The 24,023-nt window shown below is 44.6% G+C and overlaps 1 protein-coding gene across 1 annotated transcript in view; it reads left to right on the top strand.

Annotated features, from left to right (window-relative positions):
• Positions 1-24,023, top strand: part of SGO2 (shugoshin 2) — a 105,952-nt gene that overhangs the window by 54,639 nt on the left and 27,290 nt on the right. The window contains exons 4-5 of the mRNA XM_069733758.1: positions 11,215-11,292; positions 15,740-15,828. Of these exons, the coding sequence (XP_069589859.1) occupies positions 11,215-11,292; positions 15,740-15,828 (167 nt within the window). The remainder of the gene's footprint in view (positions 1-11,214; positions 11,293-15,739; positions 15,829-24,023) is intronic.

Here is a 24,023-nt window from a genome sequence, read left to right as displayed (position 1 = left end):
CAATTGGTTTATGCTGGTTGTCTATTTAAAAGATGCTTCCTTCAACATCCCTATATTCATCCAGACCATCAGAAATACCCAAGAGTGGCCCTATACATTCAAGGAAAGATCAGACCTTTTCGATTCAGAGCCCTTCCTTTTCAGTTGTCAGTAGCTCCGAGGGTCTTTACCAGGTTAATAGCTGAGATGACAGCCTTTCTGCGCATCCGGAGCACAATCATCGTTCCTTATATATCCTCATAATAGAAAGATCGGAGGACCACTGTGCTATACAGTTGAAAGAGGTGACAGTAGTCTTTCAAAATCTGGGCTGGATGGTGAACACTTAAAAAAAAAACAAAAAATCAAGACTAAAACCCATAAGAGGTACAAACCTTCCTGGGCTTTGTTCTGAATTCCAAACTTAAGACTTGTTTCTTACCTGAGGACAAAGTGATAACCCTGGCTTTGGCAGCCATAGAGCTTCCAAAGATGACCTTAAAGGGAGCCTGTCGGCAGGATTGTGCACAATAACCTACACACAGTGTACATAGCACTGTACATAAAGCGCAGTAGAGATGAATCTCAACTAAAAGCCTAGATCCTTAGATCAGGAATAGAACAGACAATGATAGGACATTTTGCAACTTTCCCAAATTCTTATGAAACAAATTACATACTATACTGCACTACTGTACCCATTTATTATATATTTTAGGAGTCTGAGTTGGTCCATTTTATACAGATTTTGACTCCATAGCCTTAGCTCCCGACACTTTAACCGCCGGAACACTGCGATCAAACATGATCGCAGTGTTCCAGCGGCATAGTGAAGCATCGCGCAGGGAGGGGGCTCCCTGCGTGCTTCCCTGAGACCCTCGGAACAACGTGATGTGATCACGTTGATCCGAGCATCTCCTCTGTCCTCCTCCCTGCAGGCCCCAGATCCAAGATGGTTGCGGGGGTCCTGCAAGGAGGTGGCTTGCAAGCGCCTGCTGAGATCAGGCGCCGGCAAGCCTCCTGCACTGTCCATCAGATCGCTGATCTGACACAGTGCTTTGCAAAGTGTCAGATCAGGGATCTGACACTACACAATGATGTCCCACTCTGGGACAAAGTAAAAAAGTTAAAAAAAATATATATTAACATGTGTAAAAAAAAACAAAACAACCCTAAATAAAGAAAAAAAAATATTGTTCCAATGAATACATTTCTTTATGTAGATAAAAAAACCTTAGAAGTACACATATTTAGTATCGCCGTGTCCGTAACGACCCGACCTAGAAAACTGTCTCTCTAGGTAACCCCTTGTTATCAATTTTAACAAACGCGGAACGGTATAAACGCCAACCCCCATCACCCAAAAAAAAAGAAACTTATGAATTGCTGGTTGTTGTTCATTCTGCCTAACAAAAATCGGAATAAAAAGCGATCAAAAAAGTCATGTGCCCAAAAATGGTACCAATAAACACGTCAACTCGTCCAGCAACAAGACCTCAAATGGCTCTGTGGACCAAAATATCGAAAAATTATAGCTCTCAAAATGTGGTAGCGCAAAAACTATTTTTTGCAATAAAAACGTCTTTTAGTGTGTGACATCTGTCAAACAAAAAAACCTTGCTATATATAGTAAATCAAACCCCCCATTATCACCGCCTTAGTTAGTGAAATATAATAAAATTAAAAATATATATTTATTTCTATTTTCCCATTAGGGTTATGGCTAAAGTTAGGGTTAGGGCTAAAGTAAGGTTTAGGGTTTTGGATTACATTTACGGTTGGGATTCGGGTTAGGGGTGTGTCAGGGTTAGAGGTGTGGTTAGGGTTATGGTTGGGATTAGGGTTAGGGGTGTGGTTAGGGTTGGGATTAGGGTTAGGGGTGAAGTTAGAATTGGGGGGTTTCGATTGTTTAGGCACATCAGGGGGCTCTCCAAATGCGACATGGCGACCAATCTCAATTCTGCGTTAAAAAAGTAAAACAGTGCTCCTTCCCTTCCGAGCTCTCCCATACGCCCAAAGAAGGGTTTATCCCGACATATGGGGTATCCGCGTACTCAGGACAAATTGGACAACAACTTTTGGGGTCCAATTTCTCTTGTTACCCTTGGGAAAATAAAAATGTGAGGGATAAAAAATAATTCTTGTGGAAAAAAAGATTTTTTATTTTCACGGCTCAGCGTTATAAACTGTAGTGAAACACTTGGGGATTCAAAGATCTCACAACACATCTAGATAAGTTACTTGGGGGGTCTAGTTTCCAATATGGTGTCACTTGTGGAGAGTTCCACTGTTTAGGCACATCAGGGGCTCTCCAAACGTGACATGGCTTCCTATCTCAATTTCACTCAATTTTGCATTGTAAAGTCAAACAGCGTTCCTTCCCTTCCGAGCTCTGCCATGCGCCCAAACAGTGGTTTACCCCCCACATATGGGGTTTCCGCGTACTCGGGACAAATTGCACAACAACTTTTGGGGTCCAATTTCTTCTGTTACCCTTGGGGGAAAAAATTGGGGGCAAAAATCATTTTTGCAAAAAAATGATTTTTTATTTTTACGGCTCTACATTATAAACTTCTGTGAAGCACTTGGTGAGTCAAAGTGCCCAACACACATCAAGATATGTTCCTTAGTGGGTCTACTTTCCAAAATGGTGTCACTTGTAGGGGGTTTCTACTGTTTAGGCACATCAGGGGCTCTCCAAACGCGACATGGCGTCCCATCTCAATTCCAGCCAATTTTGCATTGGAAAGTCAAACGGCACTCCTTCCCTTCCGAGCTCTGCCATGCGCCCAAACAGTGGTTTACCCCCACATAAGGGGTATCTGTGTACTCAGGACAAATTGTACAACAAGTTTTAGGGTCCAATTTCTCCTGTTACCCTTGGTAAAATAAAACAACTTGGGTCTGAAGTACATTTTTTTATGAAAAAAATAAAATGTTCATTTTTTTTTTTTTTAACATTCCAAAAATTCCTGTGAAATACCTGAAACTTCTTTATTGTGATTTTGAGCACCTTGAGGGGTGTAGTTTTTAGAATGGTGTCACACTTCATTATTTTCTATCATATAGACCCCTCAACGTGACTTCAAATGTGATGTGGTCCCTTAAAAAAAAATGGTGTTGTAAAAATGAGAAATTGCTGGTCAGCTCTTAACCCTTACAACTCCCTAACAAAAAAAAATTGGTTCCAAAATTGTGCTGATGTAAAATAGACATGTGGTAAATGTTACTTATTAAGTATTTTGTGTGACATGTTTCTGCGATTTAAGGGCATGAAAATTCAAAGTTGGAAAATTGCAAAAGTTTCTAAATTTTAGCCAAATTTTCGTGTTTTTTTTTTCACAAATAAAAACAAGTAATGTCAAGGAAATTTTTACCACTAACCTGAAGTATAATATGTCTCGAGAAAACAATGTCAGAATCACCGGGATCCATACAAGCGTTCCAGAGTTATAACCTCATAAAGGGACAGTGGTCAGAATTGTAAAAATTGGCCTGGTCATTAACATGCAAACGACCCTTGGGGTTTAACCCCTTCCCGACCTGTGACACAGCGTATGCGTCATGAAAGTCGGTGCCAATCCGACCTGTGACGCATATGCTGTGTCACAGAAAGATCGCGTCCCTGCAGATCCGGTGAAAGGGTTAACTCCCATTTCACCCGATCTGCAGGGACAGGGGGAGTGGTAGTTTAGCCCAGGGGGGGTGGCTTCACCCCCTCGTGGCTACGATCGCTCTGATTGGCAGTTTCACTTTCAACAGCCAATCAGAGCGATTTGTAATATTTCACCTAAAAAAATGGTGAAATATTACAATCCAGCCATGGCCGATGCTGCAATATCATCGGCCATGGCTGGAAATACTAATGTGCCCCCACCCCACCCCACCGATCGCCCCCCCAGCCCCCCGATCTGTGGCCCGCTCCCCTCCGTCCTGTGCTCCGCTCCCCCGTCCTCCTGCCCGCTCCCCCCGTGCTCCAATCACACCCCCCCGTGCTCCAATCAAACCCCCCCGCACTCCGATCCCCCCCCGTGCTCCGAACCACCCCCCCTGCACACCGATCCACCCCCCCTGCACACCGATCCACCCGCCCGCACACCGATCACTCTCCCCCATGCTCCGATCCCTCCCCCCCGTGCTCCGACGCCCCCCCGTGCCCTGATCTCCCCCCCCTGTGCCCTGATCTCCCCCCCTTATACTTACCGATCCTGGCGGGGTCCCGTCCGTCTTCTTCCCCGAGCGCCGCCATGTTCCAAAATGGCGGGCGCATGCGCAGTGCGCCCGCCGAATCTGCCGGCCGGCAGATTCGTTCGAATGTGAATTTTGATCACTGTGATATAATCTATCACAGTGGTCAAAATAAAAAAACAGTAAATGACCCCCCCCATTTGTCCCCCATAGATAGGGACAATAATAAAATAAAGAATTTTTTTTTTTTTTCACTAAGGTTGGAGTTAGAACTAGGGGTAGGGTTAGGGCTAGGGTTAGGGGTAGGGTTAGGGTTAGGGGTAGGGTTAGGGGTAGGGTTAGGGTTAGGGTTTCGGTATGTGCACACGTATTCTGGTCCTCTGCGGATTTTTCCGCAGCGGATTTGATAAATCCGCAGTGCTAAACCGCTGCGGATTTATGGCAGATTTACCGCGGTTTTTCTGCGCATTTCACTGCGGTTTTACAACTGCGATTTTCTATTGGAGCAGTTGTAAAACCGCTGTGGAATCCGCAGAAAGAAGTGACATGCTGCGGAATGTAAACCGCTGCGTTTCCGTGCAGTTTTTCCGCAGCATGTGTACAGCGATTTTTGTTTCCCATAGGTTTACATTGAACTGTAAACTCATGGGAAACTGCTCCGGATCCGCAGCGTTTTCCGCAGCGTGTGCACATACCTTTAGAATTAGGCTATGTGCACACGGTGCGGATTTGGCTGCGGATCCGCAGCGGATTGGCCGCTGCGGATCCGCAGCAGTGTTCCATCAGGTTTACAGTACCATGTAAACCTATGGAAAACCAAATCCGCTGTGCCCATGGTGCGGAAAATACCGCACGGAAACGCTGCGTTGTATTTTCCGCAGCATGTCAATTCTTTGTGCGGATTCCGCAGCGTTTTACACCTATTCCTCAATAGGAATCCGCAGGTGAAATCCGCAGTAAATCCGCAGGTAAAACGCAGTGCCTTTTACCCGCGGATTTTTCAAAAATGGTGCGGAAAAATCTCACACGAATCCGCAACGTGGGTACATAGCCTTAGGGTTAGGGTTGGGTTGGAATTAGGGTTGTGGTTAGGGTTAGGGGTGTGTTGGGGTTAGGGTTGTGGTTAGGGGTGTGTTGCGGTTAGGGTTACGGCTACAGTTGGGATAAGGGTTAGGGGTGTGTTGGCGTTAGAATTGAGGGGTTTCCACTGTTTAGGCACATCAGGGGGTCTCCAAACGCAACATGGCGCCACCATTGATTCCAGCCAATCTTTCATTCAAAAAGTCAAATGGTGCTCCTTCCCTTCCGAGCCCCGACGTGTGCCCAAACAGTGGTTTACCCCCACATATGGGGTATCAGTGTACTCAGGACAAACTGGGCAACAATTACTGGGGTCCAATTTCTCCTGTTACCCTTGAGAAAATAAAAAATTGCTTGCTAAAACATCATTTTTGAGGAAAGAAAAATGATTTTTTATTTTCACGGCTCTGCGTTGTAAACGTCTGTGAAGCACTTGGGGGTTCAAAGTGCTCACCACATATCTAGATAAGTTCCTTGGGGGGTCTAGTTTCCAAAATGGGGTCACTTGTGGGGGGTTTCTACTGTTTAGGCACACCAGGGGCTCTGCAAACGCAACGTGACGCCCGCAGACCATTCCATCAAAGTCTGCATTTCAAAAGTCACTACTTCCCTTCTGAGCCCCGACGTGTGCCCAAACAGTGGTTTACCCCCACATATGGGGTATCAGCGTACTCAGGAGAAACTGGACAACAACTTTTGGGGTCCAATTTCTCCTGTAACCCTTGGGAAAATAAAAAATTCTGGGCTAAAAAATTATTTTTGAGGAAAGAAAACGTATTTATTATTTTCACTGCTCTGTGTTATAAACTTCTGTGAAGCACTTGGGGGTTCAAAGTGCTCACCTCACATCTAGATAAGTTCCTTTCGGGGTCTAGTTTCTAAAATGGGGTCACTTGTGGGGGGTTTCTACTGTTTAGCCACATCAGGGGCTCTGCAAACGCAACGTAACGCCCGCAGAGCATTCCATCAAAGTCTGCATTTCAAAATGTCACTACTTCCCTTCTGAGCCCCGACATGTGCCCAAACTGTGGTTTACCCCCACATATGGGGTATCAGCGTACTCAGGAGAAACTGTACAACAACTTTTGGGGTCAAATTTCTCCTTTTACCCTTGGGAAAATAATAAATTGCAGGCTAAAAAATCATTTTAGAGAAAATAAAATTTTTATTTTATTTTCATGGCTCTGCGTTATAAACTTCTGTGAAGCACTTGGAAGTTCAAAGTCCTCACCACACATCTAGATTAGTTCCTTTAGGGGTCTAGTTTCCAAAATGGGGTCATATGTGGGGGATCTCCAATGTTTAGGCACACAGGGGCTCTCCAAACGTGACATGGTGTCCGCTAATGATTGGAGCTAATTTTCCATTTAAAAAGCCAATTGGCGTGCCTTCCCTTCCGAGCCCTGCCGTGCGCCCAAACAGTGGTTTACCCCCACATATGGGGTATCAGCGTACTCAGGACAAACTGGACAACAACATTTGCGGTCCAATTTCTCCTATTACCCTTGGCAAAATAGGAAATTCCAGGCTAAAAATCATTTTTGAGGAAAGAAAAATTATTTTTTATTTTCATGGCTCTGCATTATAAACTTCTGTGAAGCACCTGGGGGTTTAAAGTGCTCAATATGCATCTAGATAAGTTCCTTGGGGGGTCTAGTTTCCAAAATGGGGTCACTTGTGGGGGAGCTCCAATGCATAGGCACACAGGGGCTCTCTAAACGCGACATGGTGTCCGCTAACAATTGGAGCTAATTTTCCATTCAAAAAGTCAAATGGCGCGCCTTCCCTTCCGAGCCCTGCCGTGTGCCCAAACAGTGGTTTACCCCCACATATGAGGTATCGGCGTACTCGGGAGAAATTGCCCAACAAATTTTAGGATTCATTTTATCCTATTGCCCATGTGAAAATGAAAAACTGAGGCGAAAAGAATTTTTTTGTGAAAAAAAAAGTACTTTTTCATTTTTACAGATCAATTTGTGAAGCACCTGAGGGTTTAAAGTGCTCAATATGCATCTAGATAAGTTCCTTGGGGGGTCTAGTTTCCAAAATGGGGTCATTTGTGGGGGAGCTCCAATGTTTAGGCACACGGGGGCTCTCCAAACACGACATGGTGTCCGCTAACGATGGAGATAATTTTTCATTCAAAAAGTCAAATGGCGCTCCTTCCCTTCCGAACCTTACCATGTGCCCAAACAGTGGTTTACCCCCACATGTGAGGTATCGGCGTACTCATGAGAAATTGCCCAACAAATTTTAGGATCCATTTTATCCTGTTACCCATGTGAAAATGAAAAAAATTGAGGCTAAAAGAATTTTTTTGTGAAAAAAAAGTACTTTTTCATTTTTACGGATCAATTTGTGAAGCCCCCGGGGGTTCAAAGTTCTCACTATGCATCTAGATAAGTTCCTTGGGGCGTCTAGTTTCCAAAATGGGGTCACGTGTGGGGGAGCTCCAATTTTTAGGCACACGGGGGCTCTCCAAACGTGACATGGTGTCCGCTAAAGAGTGGAGCCAATTTTTCATTCAAAAAGTCAAATGGCGCTCCTTCCCTTCCAAGCCCTGCCGTGCGCCCAAACAGTGGTTTACCCCCACATATGAGGTATCAGCGTACTCAGGACAAATTGGACAACAACTTTCGTGGTTCAGTTTCTCCTTGTACCATTGGGAAAATAAAAAAAATGTTGCTAAAAGATAATTTTTGTGACTAAAAAGTTAAATGTTCATTTTTTCCTTCCATGTTGCTTCTGCTGCTGTGAAGCACCTGAAGGGTTAATAAACTTCTTGAATGTGGTTTTGAGTACCTTGAGGGGTGCATTTTTTAGAATGGTGTCACTTTTGGGTATTTTCAGCCATATAGACCCCTCAAACTGACTTCAAATGTGAGGTGGTCCCTAAAAAAAATGGTTTTGTAAATTTCGTTGTAAAAATGAGAAATCACTGGTCAAATTTTAACTCTTATAACTTCCTAGCAAAAAAAAATTTTGTTTCCAAAATTGTGCTGGTGTAAAGTAGACATGTGGGAAATGTTATTTATTAACTATTTTGTGTCACATAACTCTCTGGTTTAACAGAATAAAAATTCAAAATGTGAAAATTGCGAAATTTTCAAAATTTTCGCCAAATTTCCGTTTTTATCACAAATAAACGCAGAATTTATTGACCTAAATTTACCACTAACATGAAGCCCAATATGTCACGAAAAAACAATCTCAGAACCGCTAGGATCCGTTGAAGCGTTCCTGAGTTATTACCTCATAAAGGGACACTGGTCAGAATTGCAAAAAACGGCCAGGTCATTAAGGTCAAAATAGGCTGGGTCATGAAGGGGTTAAGGGGTAAAAAAAAAATAAGTAATTTTTTTTTTTATTGGTTCATCCATTTTCAACTCAGCGCTCCTTACCAGACTGTAATTTTGTTTCCTATGACTGCTATTCTCCCTCCCTGAGGGTGCACGGCAGGAGCTGCTCTCACATGGCGCCTCACCGGCAGATCGGGACCTTCCGTCATGGTCACGTGACTCCCAGCGTGCACCACGGTCCTTCCAGGCATTGCACAGAGAATCTCACTTCAGCAGGGAATACTGAGCCCTGCCTGGCTACCACATCAAAAATTTTATGTATTTCAGTTCTTTAATACAAAAAAGTGAAACTAATATATTATTGTCAGGAATCCCACCGTGCTGCCACCAATATGCCACTGTTCACGGGGAGGATACCTTTATCATCCCCACCAATTTGTCATGAATCAGGGTTGTTTGGTTTCCCCTGGTTCTTTGTGAAGGGGATTTATCTATCCCCAGTTCTGGTTGGGAACTTCTAGCTCTATGGCGCTCCCCTTACCCTCAGGGTCAGTCAGGGTACTGCACCTAGAGTAAATTTAATTAGTCGCCAGAAAGGCTGCCTGCTATGTACTGGCTATTGGGCACGCTGCAGTGAGGACCGTATAACTACTCCCACTCAGGCGGGAACATTAATTATCAATGGCGCCGGTTGCTGCAAAGACTCCAAATTGCACAGGACAAATTATGCTGCCACCATTTCTTAATTATTAATGAGTCCGGAGCCAACCCAGATTACAAGGCTGCGGTTATCCCTGTTGCTTGTGCACCTTTTTCTACCACACTTTTTCCTTCCAATTAACTTTCCATTAATATGCTTGGATACAGCACTGTGTGAACAGCCAGCTTTTTTTTAGTAATGACCTTTTGTGGCTTACCCTCTTAGTGGAGTGTATCAATGATTGCCTTCTAGACATCTGTCAAGTCAGCAGTTTTCTCCATGATTGTGAAGCCTACTGAAACAGACTAATGTGGTTTTTTTTGTTGTTAATTATTGTAATTTACTGAGATAGTAAATAGATCACTCTGTTTGTAATGACTCTATATAAGGTGTTTCACTTTTTGTATTGAAGAACTGAAATAAATTAACTTTTTGATATTCTAATTTTGTGTGAAGCACCTGTATATGAGGATAGGATTAAATTGAGACCTGGTCAGGCCTACCTTCCCAAGGTAGCTTTAAAATTTCATAGGAATGCCCTCCTTTTGTAATAAACCTAGGAATCCAGGGGAGGAAACATTTCATAGTCTGGATGTTACAAAGACAAAGGTAGAGTACATATCTATATCAAGTCAGTGGAGGAAAGCCTAGTCCTTGTTTGTAGCCTTACAGGGTAGCAGAAAGTGGTACGGGGTATTCAAAAGTACCATGGCAAGGTGGATCAGGAAGGCCATTAGTTTAGCCTTCTCTGTTAGTCGTATTCCTGTTCCTAAGGGCATCAAGGCCCACTCCTCCAGAGCTGTAGTGGCCTACTGGGCAGAGAAAGCGGGGGTATTGATTGATCAGATTTGTAAGGCCACTACTTGGTCCTCACCCTCTACTTTCTTTAGGCACTACAAACTGGATCTATCTTCATCTGCTGCCCTAACCTTTAGTAGAAGGGTGCTACAAGCGGTGGTCCCACCCTAAGGTGTTTCAAATTCTCCAGAAATCTCCCAGGTGTGCTGTCACGGATGAAGGGAAAACACTAAGGCTTCTTACTGGCAACTGGGTTTTCAGAACCCATGACAACACCTGTGTTAACCCCCCAATCTTTCTCCCCATATGGATGTGCACTACAGATTGGGTGTTTTTTGATGTAGTGCTGCTTATGCGTATAATCTTTTTGGACCTCTTGTCATGCTCTAACCCAACTGATGTGGGGTGGGAGATGTGCCGCCCTTTTGTGTCAGTAGATTTCCTGTCCTTAGTGGGCGGATCCCTCTCTCAGGTGTTCTGTCATGGCTTCTGGAAAAAACTACTGTCAGTAAGTAACTTTTTGTGCATTTATTGTTTTTCCTTTCACATTCCATTAATTCCGGTGAAGCACCTGAAGAGTTAATAAACTTCTTTAATGTAGTGTTGAGGACTTTGAGAGGTGCTGTTTTCAGAATGGTGTAACTTTTTGGATATTGTTTCATATAGACCCCTCAAATTCACTTCAAATTTGATGTTGTAGCTAAAAATGGTTTTGTAAATTTTTTGGGGAAAATTTAAAAATTGCTGATTGACCTTTAGCCCTTCTAACTTCCGAACAATAAGTGTTTCAAAATTTGTGTGATGTAAAGTAGACATGTGGAAAGTGTTGTTTATTATTTTTTGTGCTATAACTATCTGATTTCAGGGCATAAAAATTAAAATTAGAAAAATTCTTCCTAATTTTTTTCTCTGTCAAATTTTCGCTAATTCATAAACATACACTAATCATATTGACCAAAATTTACCACTAACCTGAAGTAAAATGTGTCACGAAAAACAATCTCCGATTTAGTGGGTTCCGTTGACTTGTGTGTGTGTGTGTGTGTGTATATGTATATATGTGTCTGTCTCTATCCAGTGCTATATATACCAGGTTGTAGGTAATTCATGCTAGATTTTGCATATCATAGTAAATATCCGTGAACTTACCGGTTTCCCTTTGTTTTGCAGAACAAAACGCTGAAAGACATTGAGGTATTCATGAATATTAACCTGTCTGAAGCCATTAAGATCAGCAGCACGATGAAGGTATAGATTAATTATGAATGAAGCATGTACAGGACGTGGAATCCATAGTGCTTGAAAGCTTAGGAGCTTGATCACATATTTTCCGTTGTGCTTTACAGCAAGTAAATCTGCCCCAGATAACAACAGTAGCAAAAGAGTGGGCACGTCTCAAGTTGCTTTTCTAGCAGTTTACAACTCTGTAGTCTCCATACTTCCTGATTTCTGGCAGGGTGGGCTCTATTCCGTGACACTTCTGGTGATTCGCAGACCTGTAGTATTAGCCAGGGTCACATGGCCATCGATATGAGGCTATGTGTACACGTCAGGATTTCTGGCAGAAATTTTCCTGACAAAAACCTGACATTTCTGCCAAAAATCCGCATGCATTTTTTTTCGTGGGTTTTTTTTTCGCGGTTTTGATGCGTTTTTTTGTGTTTTATGCGTTTTTGATGCGTTTTTTCCAAATGCATAGAATAGCGGGAAAAACGTGAAAAATACGCAAAATTAATGAACATGCTGCTTTTTTTACCGCAATGCGTTTTTTTCACGGAAAAAAACGCATCATGTGCACAAAAATTGCAGAATGCATTCTAAATGATAGAATGCATAATGTATGCGTTTTTAATGAGTTTTATCGCGAAAAAAACCTAAACGTGTGCACATACCCTGAGAGAATCAAGCAAATTATGCAAATGACACTCTGCTCAAACTCTACTCCAAGTGTCTGTGCACTCTGCTCCAACTCTCACGTGAGAGAATCACAGCCCAGCCACAGTCCATCTCCTCCATTGCTGGCAGCGCGGTAATCAGAGAGCAGTCTGATGTTTCACATGCACCCATAGACTTGTATTGGTGAGGGCGATCCGATTCACGTAACACTCGCAGCACCCAGCAATCTTTTTCCTTTCCACAGGTCGACTCTGCATGAGAAAAAAAATCGCAGATCTGCACTGCCGCATAGTGTAGCAATTAAGCAGTTTAAGGGTATGTGCACACGTTGTGGATTTGGCCCTGCGGAACCGCAGCAGTTTTCCATGCGGTGTACAGTACCATGTAAACCTACGGAAAACCAAATTCGCAGTGCACATGCTGCGGAAAATTCTGCGCTGAAACTCAGTGGTTTGTTTTCCGCATCATGTCAATTCTTTGTGCGGATTCCGCAGCGTTTTACACCTATTCCTTTATAGGAATCCGCAGTTGTAATTGGAGCGCCCCCAGAGGCAGGGCCGTGGGTTACTCGGTACCGGTCCTCTGCTGGCTCAGTTCTGGGGATGTCACGGTGGCTGGACCCGGTCCGTGACCCTGCTAAGGGGCGTCCAATGAAAGGTGATACGAGTCTGTCAAAGTTTAGTGACGCCACCTGTGGTATTCGGTCAGGGTGACCGACGCTGCTTGGGGTCCACTGGGGTGATGTGATGGCAGCTAGATGGTGAACCTTCCCACAGGTGAAGTATGTCCCCAGGGCTTCCCAGTAAGGTGGATGGTGATGGTGATGGTGTGAGGTGCAGACAATAACGAGGACACAGGGTTGCAGTCTCTTTACTGAAGACTTCGGGATCCGCAATCCAGAGCACAGTTAACAGGGCTGTCTGAGACCGGCCGGTCCGAAGACACATCCAGAGTTCCCTTTGCAGGTGGAAATCGTTGCCTACCACTAGCGCCTGTGTGTTGTAGTGCTTCCCTGCTGAGCATTCGGGATAGTCCTCACAACTTCTTTCTATTCTCTTTCGTTCCAGTTCTTTCTAGTTCTTTCTATTCTCCGTCCCCCAGGTACAGTGGGGCAAAAAAGTATTTAGTCAGTCAGCAATAGTGCAAGTTCCACCACTTAAAAAGATGAGAGGCGTCTGTAATTTACATCATAGGTAGACCTCAACTATGGGAGACAAACTGAGAAAAAAAAATCCAGAAAATCACATTGTCTGTTTTTTTAACATTTTATTTGCATATTATGGTGGAAAATAAGTATTTGGTCAGAAACAAAATTTCATCTCAATACTTTGTAATATATTCTTTGTTGGCAATGACAGAGGTCAAACGTTTTCTGTAAGTCTTCACAAGGTTGCCACACACTGTTGTTGGTATGTTGGCCCATTCCTCCATGCAGATCTCCTCTAGAGCAGTGATGTTTTTGGCTTTTCGCTTGGCAACACGGACTTTCAACTCCCTCCAAAGGTTTTCTATAGGGTTGAGATCTGGAGACTGGCTAGGCCACTCCAGGACCTTGAAATGCTTCTTACGAAGCCACTCCTTCGTTGCCCTGGCGGTGTGCTTTGGATCATTGTCATGTTGAAAGACCCAGCCACGTTTCATCTTCAATGCCCCTGCTGATGGAAGGAGGTTTGCACTCAAAATCTCACGATACATGGCCCCATTCATTCTTTCATGTACCCGGATCAGTCGTCCTGGCCCCTTTGCAGAGAAACAGCCCCAAAGCATGATGTTTCCACCACCATGCTTTACAGTAGGTATGGTGTTTGATGGATGCAACTCAGTATTCTTTTTCCTCCAAACACGACAAGTTGTGTTTCTACCAAACAGTTCCAGTTTGGTTTCATCAGACCATAGGACATTCACCCCAAACTCCTCTGGATCATCCAAATGCTCTCTACCAAACTTCAGACGGGCCCGGACATGTACTGGCTTAAGCAGTGGGACACGTCTGGCACTGCAGGATCTGAGTCCATGGTGGCGCAGTGTGTTACTTATGGTAGGCCTTGTTACATTGGTCCCAGCTCTCTGCAGTTCATTCACTAGGTCCCCCCGCATGGTTCTGGGATTTTTGCTCACCGTTCTTGTGATCATTCTGACCCCACGGGGTGGGATTTTGCGTGGAGCCCCAGATCGAGGGAGATTATCAGTGGTCTTGTATGTCTTCCATTTTCTAATTATTGCTCCCACTGTTGATTTCTTCACTCCAAGCTGGTTGGCTATTGCAGATTCAGTCTTCCCAGCCTGGTGCAGGGCTACAATTTTGTTTCTGGTGTCCTTTGACAGCTCTTTGGTCTTCACCATAGTGGAGTTTGGAGTCAGACTGTTTGAGGGTGTGCACAGGTGTCTTTTTATACTGATAACAAGTTTAAACAGGTGCCATTACTACAGGTAATGAGTGGAGGAAAGAGGAGACTCTTAAAGAAGAAGTTACAGGTCTGTGAGAGCCAGAAATCTTGATTGTTTGTTTCTGACCAAATACTTATTTTCCACCATAATATGCAAAAAAAATGATAAAAAAACAGACAATGTGATTTTCTGGATTTTTTTTTCTCAGTTTGTCTCCCATAGTTGAGGTCTACCTATGATGTAAATTACAGACGCCTCTCATCTTTTTAAGTGGTGGAACTTGCACTATTGCTGACTGACTAAATACTTTTTTGCCCCACTGTATGTTATGGATAGGATGCACCCGTTTGACGGGTAGGCTCGGAGCTCTTCCGGGACCCTAGAGATGCCCGTCTCCACACGTTGCCCCCTATGTCTGCTTAGGTGATGTAAGGTAGACAGCCAACCTATAATTAACTGTCCTGCGGTATTTGAAGTAAGGCATGAAGTCAGTTACTTCCTCGGTGTTCCGGGCACCGGCTACGCGCCTCAGTAGGATGTTGCCGTTCTCCGGGCATGACTTCTACTGGCTCTCCTTTGTGCTTGATCTCGTTTCTCACTGTCCACAATATCCTTCGCTTCGCTTCGTGTCTTTCTTAGGATACCACCGCAAGGTAGTGCAGGCACGGTTCCGTAACGTTCTGTTCTTGTCGCTAGGTACCTGCCAGGTTCACACGCCTGACAGGGACCCCCCTGAATCTTGCCCGCAACACCCCCTGCCACGGGATGTTGCCTGGTCAAAACCCAGTCAGCTTCTCTCCTAACTTCCTATTCAACCCCTAGTTTTACCAGTGTGAGGAGTGGCCTAATAAATAAAACCTTTTGCTCAACCTAGTGGCCGGAGTGTGAAGTGTAATGTGTGCTGGTGATACCTGGTCAGATGAACTCCTTTAGTGCCATCAGACGTACCATCACTCCCCTTAGTGGCAGAGCGACATTACTGCAACGTCTCTGGGGCGCTGCTTAAAAATGCACAAAGTCCGCACAAAGTCAGCAGGTAAAACGCAGGTAATTTTACCGGCGGATTCTACAGACTCTGCGCGGAAAAATCCGCAACGTGTGCACATACCCTAATACATTTAGAGTACCTTTTTAACCTGTGCTGTGGATATTTAAGTCTGCCGTATGCCCATTCTTTCTACAGTTTCACTATGCATTTCACGCTTAGCAATGCATGGGGTGAAAGCCATCTGTAATAAAATCAGCATGCTGTACCGAATGCATATTGGATTTTTTTGCGTCACGTATGGAAGATTGTGGTGCTAGGTTGTGAATTGATGTAATAACTCCTTGTCCGGGTCTTACAGAAGGAAATCAGAGCAGACTTTGCTTTTCTGTAATTGATTGTATTGTGTAATTATTGACTCTCTAGTCCTCAGATCGTCCATCACTGAATGATACAAAGAGTGAACGTTTTAGCCGGCAGAGTACAGTGTCTTCGGATGAAAATCAAGGCTTTAGGTAACAGATAAAAAAAATACTGTGCCATGCCGTACTAGTCAGCCACACGGCAATGTTATCTTACACTCCCCTACTTTTGGCCGAAAGTTTTCAGACTGACACAAATTTTGGTTTTCACACTGTGCTGCTTCAGTGTGTTTAGATCTTTCAGTCGAAGATTTCTCTAATTACTGAAGTACAATTATTGTGCAAGCATCTCATAAGTTTTTAAACTGTCACTGGCTATTACATTGTTTATACACAGACTCAATATTTATTGTTGACCCTTATTCCAAGACTTCAGGCCCTGTCCTAACATGCTGGATTTCCGCTTCTATGCCAGATGCTGACTGATGGTCGCCCCTTCTATTCAGTGCTTGGAGAATATCTCAATTCTCGTGTTTTTGTTTGTACACTTGCTTTTTGAGGATTGACCACAGGTTCCCAGTAGGATTGAGATCTGGGGAATTTCCTGGCCATATAGAAAAAATTTCTCCAGCGAGATAAAAGTTAAATTTTCCTTTTACCGTATATACTTGAGTATAAGCTGAGATTTTCAGCCCATTTTTTGGGGGCTGAATGTGCCCCTCTCGGCTTATACTCGGGTCATACCCAGGGGTCGGCAGGTGAGGGGGAGTGGCAGCTGTGTAATTATACTCACCTACTGCTGGCGCGGTCCCTGCAAGTCCCTGCTTTTTCCAGCGCTGCAGATTCTTCCTGTACTGAGTGGTCACATGGTACCGCTCATTACAGTAATGAATATGCAGCTCCACCTCCCATAGAGGTGGAGCCGCATATTCATTATTGTAATGAGCGGTAACTGTGACTGCTCAATACAGGAAGAAGATGCAGCGCTGGAAGAAGCAGGGACTGCACCGCACTAGCAGTAGGTGAGCATACGGGGAGGGGAGCGCTGCGCGATATTTACCGCTCCTCGTTCCGATGCGGCTCAGTCTTCAGCGTCCTCTGGCTGTGACGCTCAGGTCAGAGGGCGCAGTGACGTAGTCAGGGCGCGCCCTCTGCTGAACGTCAGTGCTGAAGACTGAGCCGCACGAGGAGCAGCTAAATGTTGAAAGTGCCGGGGGTCCTGAGCAACGAGAGGTGAGTATGTTATTTTTTTTTTTTTTTTTATCGCAGCAAAAGCAAATGGGGCAAGTGACTGTACGGAGCATCTTATGGGGCCATAACGCTTGTGCAGCACTATAATGTGGCAAGTGACTGTATGGAGCATCTTATGGGGCCATAACGTTTGTGCAGCACTATATAGGGCAAATATCTCTATGGAGCATCTTATGGGGCCCTTATTACCCTTTGTGCAGGATTATATGGGGCATATTTTAATATGGAGCATCCAATGGGGCCCATCAAACTTTATGGAGCATTATATGGGGCTCCTGATTCAATATGGATATTCAAAAACACTTAACCTACTGATGTCTGAATTAATTTTACTTTTATTGGTATCTATTTTTACTTTTGACATTTACCGGTAGCTGCTGCATTCTCCACCCTAGGCTTATACTCGAGTGATTAGAGGGAACCTGTCACCTGAATTTGGCGGGACTGGTTTTGGGTCACATTGGCGGAGTTTTTGGGTGTTTGATTCACCCTTTCCTTACCCGCTGGCTGCATGCTGGCCGCAATATTGGACTGAAGTTCATTCTATGTCCTCCGTAGTACACGCCTGCGTAAGGCAAGATTGCCTTTCGCAGGCAGGTACAACGGAGGACAGAGAATGAACTTCAATCCAATATTGCAGCCAGCATGCAGCCAGCGGGTAAGGAAAGGGTGAATCAAACACCCGAAAACTCCGCCCATATGACCCAAAACCAGTCCCGCCAAATTCAGGTGACAGGTTCCCTTTAAGTTTTCCCAGTTTTTTGTGGCAAAATTAGGGGGGTCAGCTTATACTCGGGTCGGCTTATACTCGAGTATATACGGTATTTATAATGCATTAAAAGGTATATCAAAAGCACACCAAGGAATCAGGAGTGACAAACGCATTTCGACTGTGAGGTCTTAATCATGGTTTGTGTTAGAAAGGAACCATGGGGTGTAAATACATTGCTGTGATAAAACAGGAGTATCAGTACTTGGTACTGGTATTCTTGATGTGTCCGCATACAATGCATTTGTCTTATGGTGTGAAATAGACCCCAATTGGAATAGAAATAAACTGCAGAAAAGACTGTTTCTGGAAGAATTAGGAAAATCGCTTATTAAACCGTATATTAAAGGGAAAAAATTGAATCCCAGAAATGAAGGAGCATCAACCATTGTTGAAAGTATCCTGCAGCGTGCTCAAGCAAGCGAAACCACAGCCTCCATCAGCACTGCTACCGAACCAACGTCCTCCACCAACACTGCTACCGAACCAACGTCCTCCACCAACACTGCTACCGAACCAACGTCCTCCACCAACACTGCTACCGAACCAACGTCCTCCACCAGCACTGCTATCGAAACAACGTCCTCCACCAACACTGCTACCGAACCAACGTCCTCCACCAACACTGCTACCGAACCAACGTCCTCCACCAGCACTGCTATCGAAACAACGTCCTCCACCAACACTGCTGTTGAACATAAATCAACTATGACTTGTTTTAGTTGTGCAAAATATGTACGTACACGACACGTGCTTTATTGCTGTGCTGAATGCATAAACAGAATATTGAAATCCAGGCAAAGAGCAAAAAATTAAAGGCATCTAAGGTCACAAATCACTACTTATCTCAGACACTAGATACACATTGACTGAATCCAGCAGCAGCTTTCTGCTGGTATTAACTGCTTAGCATGAAAAAAGAATAAATTCCAAGTGAAAATAAGAAGACAGAATGTAGCACTCACCAGCTTGAAAAATATCCAACAGTCTTAATTCATGTCCGTGCCAATAGATGAAGGAGTGGACATGCAGGATATAGGAGGCATGCGGGGGAGAGGGAACAGACGAGGACCTCGCTTCTATGGGTCCAGGTGACCCAGCCGTCATCCGTTCCCTTTCCCCCCCCCATGCCTCCTATATCCTGAATGTCCACTCCCTCCTCTTTTGGCAGGGACATGAATTGAGTGCTGCATTCTGTCTTATTATTTTCACATAAATAGAATAGTGTGAACCTTTTAAGAAAAAACTGAAGTTTTTGTTTTTCTTTTTCAAAATGTTTACATGCAGTTGAATTTCATGTTATAGTTAGTTGTAATTATCAAAACACAAGTTTGTAATTTCTGTGTAACCTTATTCAAAACAAAATAAAGAAAAAATAAGTTTATTTCATTTTTTGACAATGACCAACCATGTTCACATTGCAGTTTAATAATGCAACAGGTATTCAAATAATACACTTAAGTAGCTAAAAACACCACTTTAAAGGGAACCTGTCACCCCGAAAATCCCAGGTGAGGTAATCCCACCGGCATCAGGGGCTTATCTGCAGCATTCTGTAATGCTGTAGATAAGCTCCCGATGTAACCTGAAAAGGAAGAAAAAGACGTTATATTATACTCACCCAGGGGCAGTCCCTCTGCTGGTCAGGTCGGATGGGCGTCTCCGGTCCGCTGCGGCGCCTCCTATCTTTCCATGACGTCCTCTTCTGATCTTCAGCCACGGCTCCGGCGCAGGCGTACTTTGCTCTGCCCTCTTGAGGGCAGGGGATAGTACTGCAGTGCGCAGGCGCCGGAAAGGTCAGAGGCCCGGCGCCTGCGCACTGCAGTACTTTGTCTGCCCTCAACAGGGCAGAGCAAAGTACGCCTGCGCCGGAGCCGTGGCTGAAGATTAGAAGAGGACGTCATGGAAAGAAGATAGGAGGCGCCGCAGCGGACCGGAGACGCCCATCCGACCTGACCAGCAGCGGGACCGCCCCTGGGTGAGTATAATATAACGTCTTTTTCTTCCTTTTCAGGTTACATCGGGGGCTTATCTACAGCATTACAGAATGCTGCAGATAAGCCCCTGATGCCGGTGGGATTACCTCACCCGGGATTTTCGGGGTGACAGGTTCCCTTTAATAGGTCTGGTCAAAAATGACCGGAGCAGTACAAGTGTATACCTGACCCGAACAGAACAGCAGGGTTTTAAGCTAATTAGAGGAGGCGATCTAAAGAGGAAATTTTTAAATCGCGAGTCATACTGGATTTTTAAGTTACAGACGAGATCACCGCAAGGACTAAATGCAGGTCAGGATCTCATACTCCAATATAATTACCATTCTTGTTTGTTTCATGAATTCTCCATTTTTAATATATTAATAAGGAAAAGAGCGACCAAGCAGTCATAGAATCCATAAACATTAACAACTTTATTGAACATGAATAAAACATATCATACAGACAAACAGATATATGGGGCTAAAAGATGGTAACATGATGTTGCCAGCATCAGGAAAAAGCCCAAGGTTGGGTGTATCCCTGGTTAGAAGGTATGTAAATATATATAAGACATACTAGAACACATAGATATAGTTATATATTTCCTAATAGTGGAAGTGCAATCAATAAACCAGATCTTTTTCAGTGGGCACAATAAATAGCATAATAGCCTATCTACAATACCTTATGGATGATGGAAAGATCCCTCAGGGACACCCGTCCACCCCGATGCGCGTTTCGGTAATTGTACCTTCCTCAAGGGGCGCAAAACTACAACAGGGCATGAAGGCCATTATTAACCTTTGTGCAACATTATATGGGGCATTTTTTAATATGGAGCATCTTGTGGGACCCATCATGAACTGTATGGAGCATTATATGGGGCTCCTAATTCAATATGGATATTCAGAAACACTTAACCTTCTGATGTCTCAATTAATTTTACTTTTATTGGTACATATTTTTATTTTTGAAATTTCCGATAGCTGCTGCATTTCCCACCCTAGGCTTATACTTGAGTGTAGTGATGAGCGAATATACTCGTTACTCGAAATTTCTCAAGCATGCTCGGGGGTCCTCCGAGTATTTTTTAGTGCTCGGAGTTTTTGTTTTTAGTGCCACAGCTGAATGATTTACTGTTAGCCAGCATAAGTACATGTGGGGATTCCCTAGCAACCAGGCAACCCCCACATGTACTTATGCTGGCTAACAGATGTAAATCATTCAGCTGCGGCAATAAAAACTAAATCTCCGAGCACTAAAAATACTCGGAGGACACCCGTGCATGCTCGGTTAACGAGTATATTCGCTGATCACTACTCGAGTCGTTAAAGGGAGGGTGCCGTGATTTTAGTTTTTGTATTAATAATTATTGATTATATAATCAATTATTTTTAATACAAAAGTAAATGTACTACTTTAATACTTTTTTATTTATTCATTTTTACTTTTGCCACTGGAGGCCGCCATTTTCATTAGTGTGGGTGTAAGTGTCTGGGCACGACACTTGCACACCTCACTTACGGCAGCCATGGGCATAGGAGCCAACAGTCGGGCTCCGACCGCTCCTCCTGCCTCTCAGCTGTGACTTGGGCACGCCCCCTGGGCTGCTACGTCACAGCTGTGAGAGGAGATCACGGCCATTTTGTTTTTTATTTTCCTCTGTCATCGTGCGATCATAGCAGGAGCTGCCAGGGAGAAGCTGCTGCTGGGAAGAGAGGTTCGGGTGAGTATCTGCAGCCAGGAGCTGTGATTGCAGCATGTACTTATTATTACAGCACAGGCTGCAATCACTGGTCCCAGCCACCCTGTTCAGAGCAGAGTAGGGAGATCGTCACACTGCTCTGCCCTGAACAGGATTCAGCACTTCCTGGGAGAGGACTGAAGGTAAGTACAGAGTTTTTATTTTCTTATGCATCTACCACTGCTACCAGCCCCTATATACCACTGCTACCTGCCCCTATATACCACTGCTACCTGCTCCTATATACCACTGCTACCAGACCCTATATACCACTGCTACCAGACCCTATATACTACTGCTACCTGCCCCTATATACCACTGCTACCTGCCCCTATATACCACTGCTACCTGCCCCTATATACCACTGCTACCAGCCACTATATACCACTGCTACCAGACCCTATATATCACTGCTACCAGACCCTATATACTACTGCTACCTGCCCCTATATACCACTGCTACCTGCCCCTATATACCACTGCTACCTGCCCCTATATACCACTGCTACCTGCCCCTATATACCACTGCTACCTGCCCCTATATACCACTGCTACCTGCTCCTATATACCACTGCTACCAGACCCTATATACTACTGCTACCTGCCCCTATATACCACTGCTACCTGCCCCTATATACCACTGCTACCAGCCACTATATACCACTGCTACCAGACCCTATATATCACTGCTACCAGACCCTATATACTACTGCTACCTGCCCCTATATACCACTGCTACCTGCCCCTATATACCACTGCTACCAGCCCCTATATACCACTGCTACCTGCCCCTACATACCACTGCTACCAGCCCCTATATACCACTGCTACCTGCCCCTATATACCACTGCTACCTGCCCCTATATACCACTGCTACCTGCCCCTATATACCACTGCTACCTGCCCCTATATACCACTGCTACCTGCCCCTATATACCACTGCTACCTGCCCCTATATACCACTGCTACCAGCCCCTATATACCACTGCTACCTGCCCCTATATACCACTGCTACGGTACCTGCCCCTATATACCACTGCTACCAGCCCCTATATACCACTGCTACCAGCCCCTATATACCACTGCTACCTACCCCTATATACCACTGCTACCTGCCCCTATATACCACTGCTACCTGCCCCTATATACCACTGCTACCTGCCCCTATATACCACTGCTACCTGCCCCTATATACCACTGCTACCTGCCCCTATATACCACTGCTACCTGCCCCTATATACCACTGCTACCTGCCTCTGTATACCACCGCTACCTGCCTCTGTATACCACCTACCACTGCTGCCTGCCTCTATATACCATCTACCACTGCTGCCTGCCTCTATATACCACCTACCACTGCTATCTCTGTCCTGTGTAGCTAATCTAGTCCTGTGTAGCTAATCCTGTCCTGTGTACAGTATCACACAAGATAGGATTAGATACACGGCGCAGCACAGTATCACACAGGACAGGATTAGATACACGGCTCAGCAGTCAGTATCTAATCCTCTCCTATGCACTCCTCGCCCCCTTGCGTGTCTTTCCCCATTGTGGTTTATTATTTTTGTTGTGGGAGATGAGGGAGTCGAGGATTATGCGTTCGGTATGGTATAAAAAAGATTAATAAAGCACTTTATTCTGGCCGAGTCTTTATTTACAATACATGTGAGATCTATGTGGCGGCATTATGGGTGATCTATATGGCGGTACTATGAGAAGCATATGGTAGTATGTGAGAACACTGGCGGTATTATGTGTGATCTATATGGTGGTATGTGAGAACACTGGCGGTATTATGTGTGATCTATATGGCGGTATTATGTGAGAACACTGGCGGTATTATGTGTGATCTATATGGCGGTATGTGAGAACATTGGCGGTATTTTGTGTGATCTATATAGTGGTATTATGTGAGAACTGTATGACAGTATTGTGTGATCTATTTGATAGTATTATGTGTGATCTATATGGCGGTATTATGTGAGAACACTGTGGCAGTATTATCTTCAGAAAGCGGACCCATTCTATGGTGGTTCTGGCAGAGCACCCGCACGCGGGTCTGGGGTAATAGAGGGGGCAGCATGACCTCCAGTTAGGTGTAGTCAGGGGAAGGCTGGTGAGGCAGCTGAAGAGAGGGGTCTCATTTTTATCGTTACTATATGGCTACATTTCCTTCCCAGCGTCACCCCAGACTGCGCCTGTCGCCTCGCTTTCACATATCGCCAGGACAGGATGGAGAAGACAGGATCTGAGGAGGGGAATGGGGTCTGTATGCGAAGTCTGGATCAGAACAGGCCATCAATCCGCAGAAATGTTTCCTGGATTTCTGTGGAGCAGACGGTCCATCCATGTGTATAAAAGACAGCGCTCTATGTACAATCCCTGGCTGCTCCGCGCACCAAACAGGGGGCCCCCATAGACCAGCACACTGCTCTCCTGAAATACTCTGTGCTGCTGTCACCCTGCTCCCTCCACCACATATCTCCCAGAATCCTTGCTGCCTGCCATCCTCGGTGACTGTCTACTTGTCAGTATAAGGCTGCTTTCACACTTATCAGTATTTGGTCAGTATTTTACCTCAGTATTTGTAAGCCAAAACCAGGAG

This window comes from Ranitomeya imitator, chromosome 7 (genome assembly GCF_032444005.1).
Source record: "Ranitomeya imitator isolate aRanImi1 chromosome 7, aRanImi1.pri, whole genome shotgun sequence".
Lineage (NCBI taxonomy): Eukaryota > Metazoa > Chordata > Amphibia > Anura > Dendrobatidae > Ranitomeya > Ranitomeya imitator.
The sequence above is the reverse complement of the archived record's forward strand: the minus strand, read 5'-3'. Positions and strand labels throughout refer to the sequence as shown.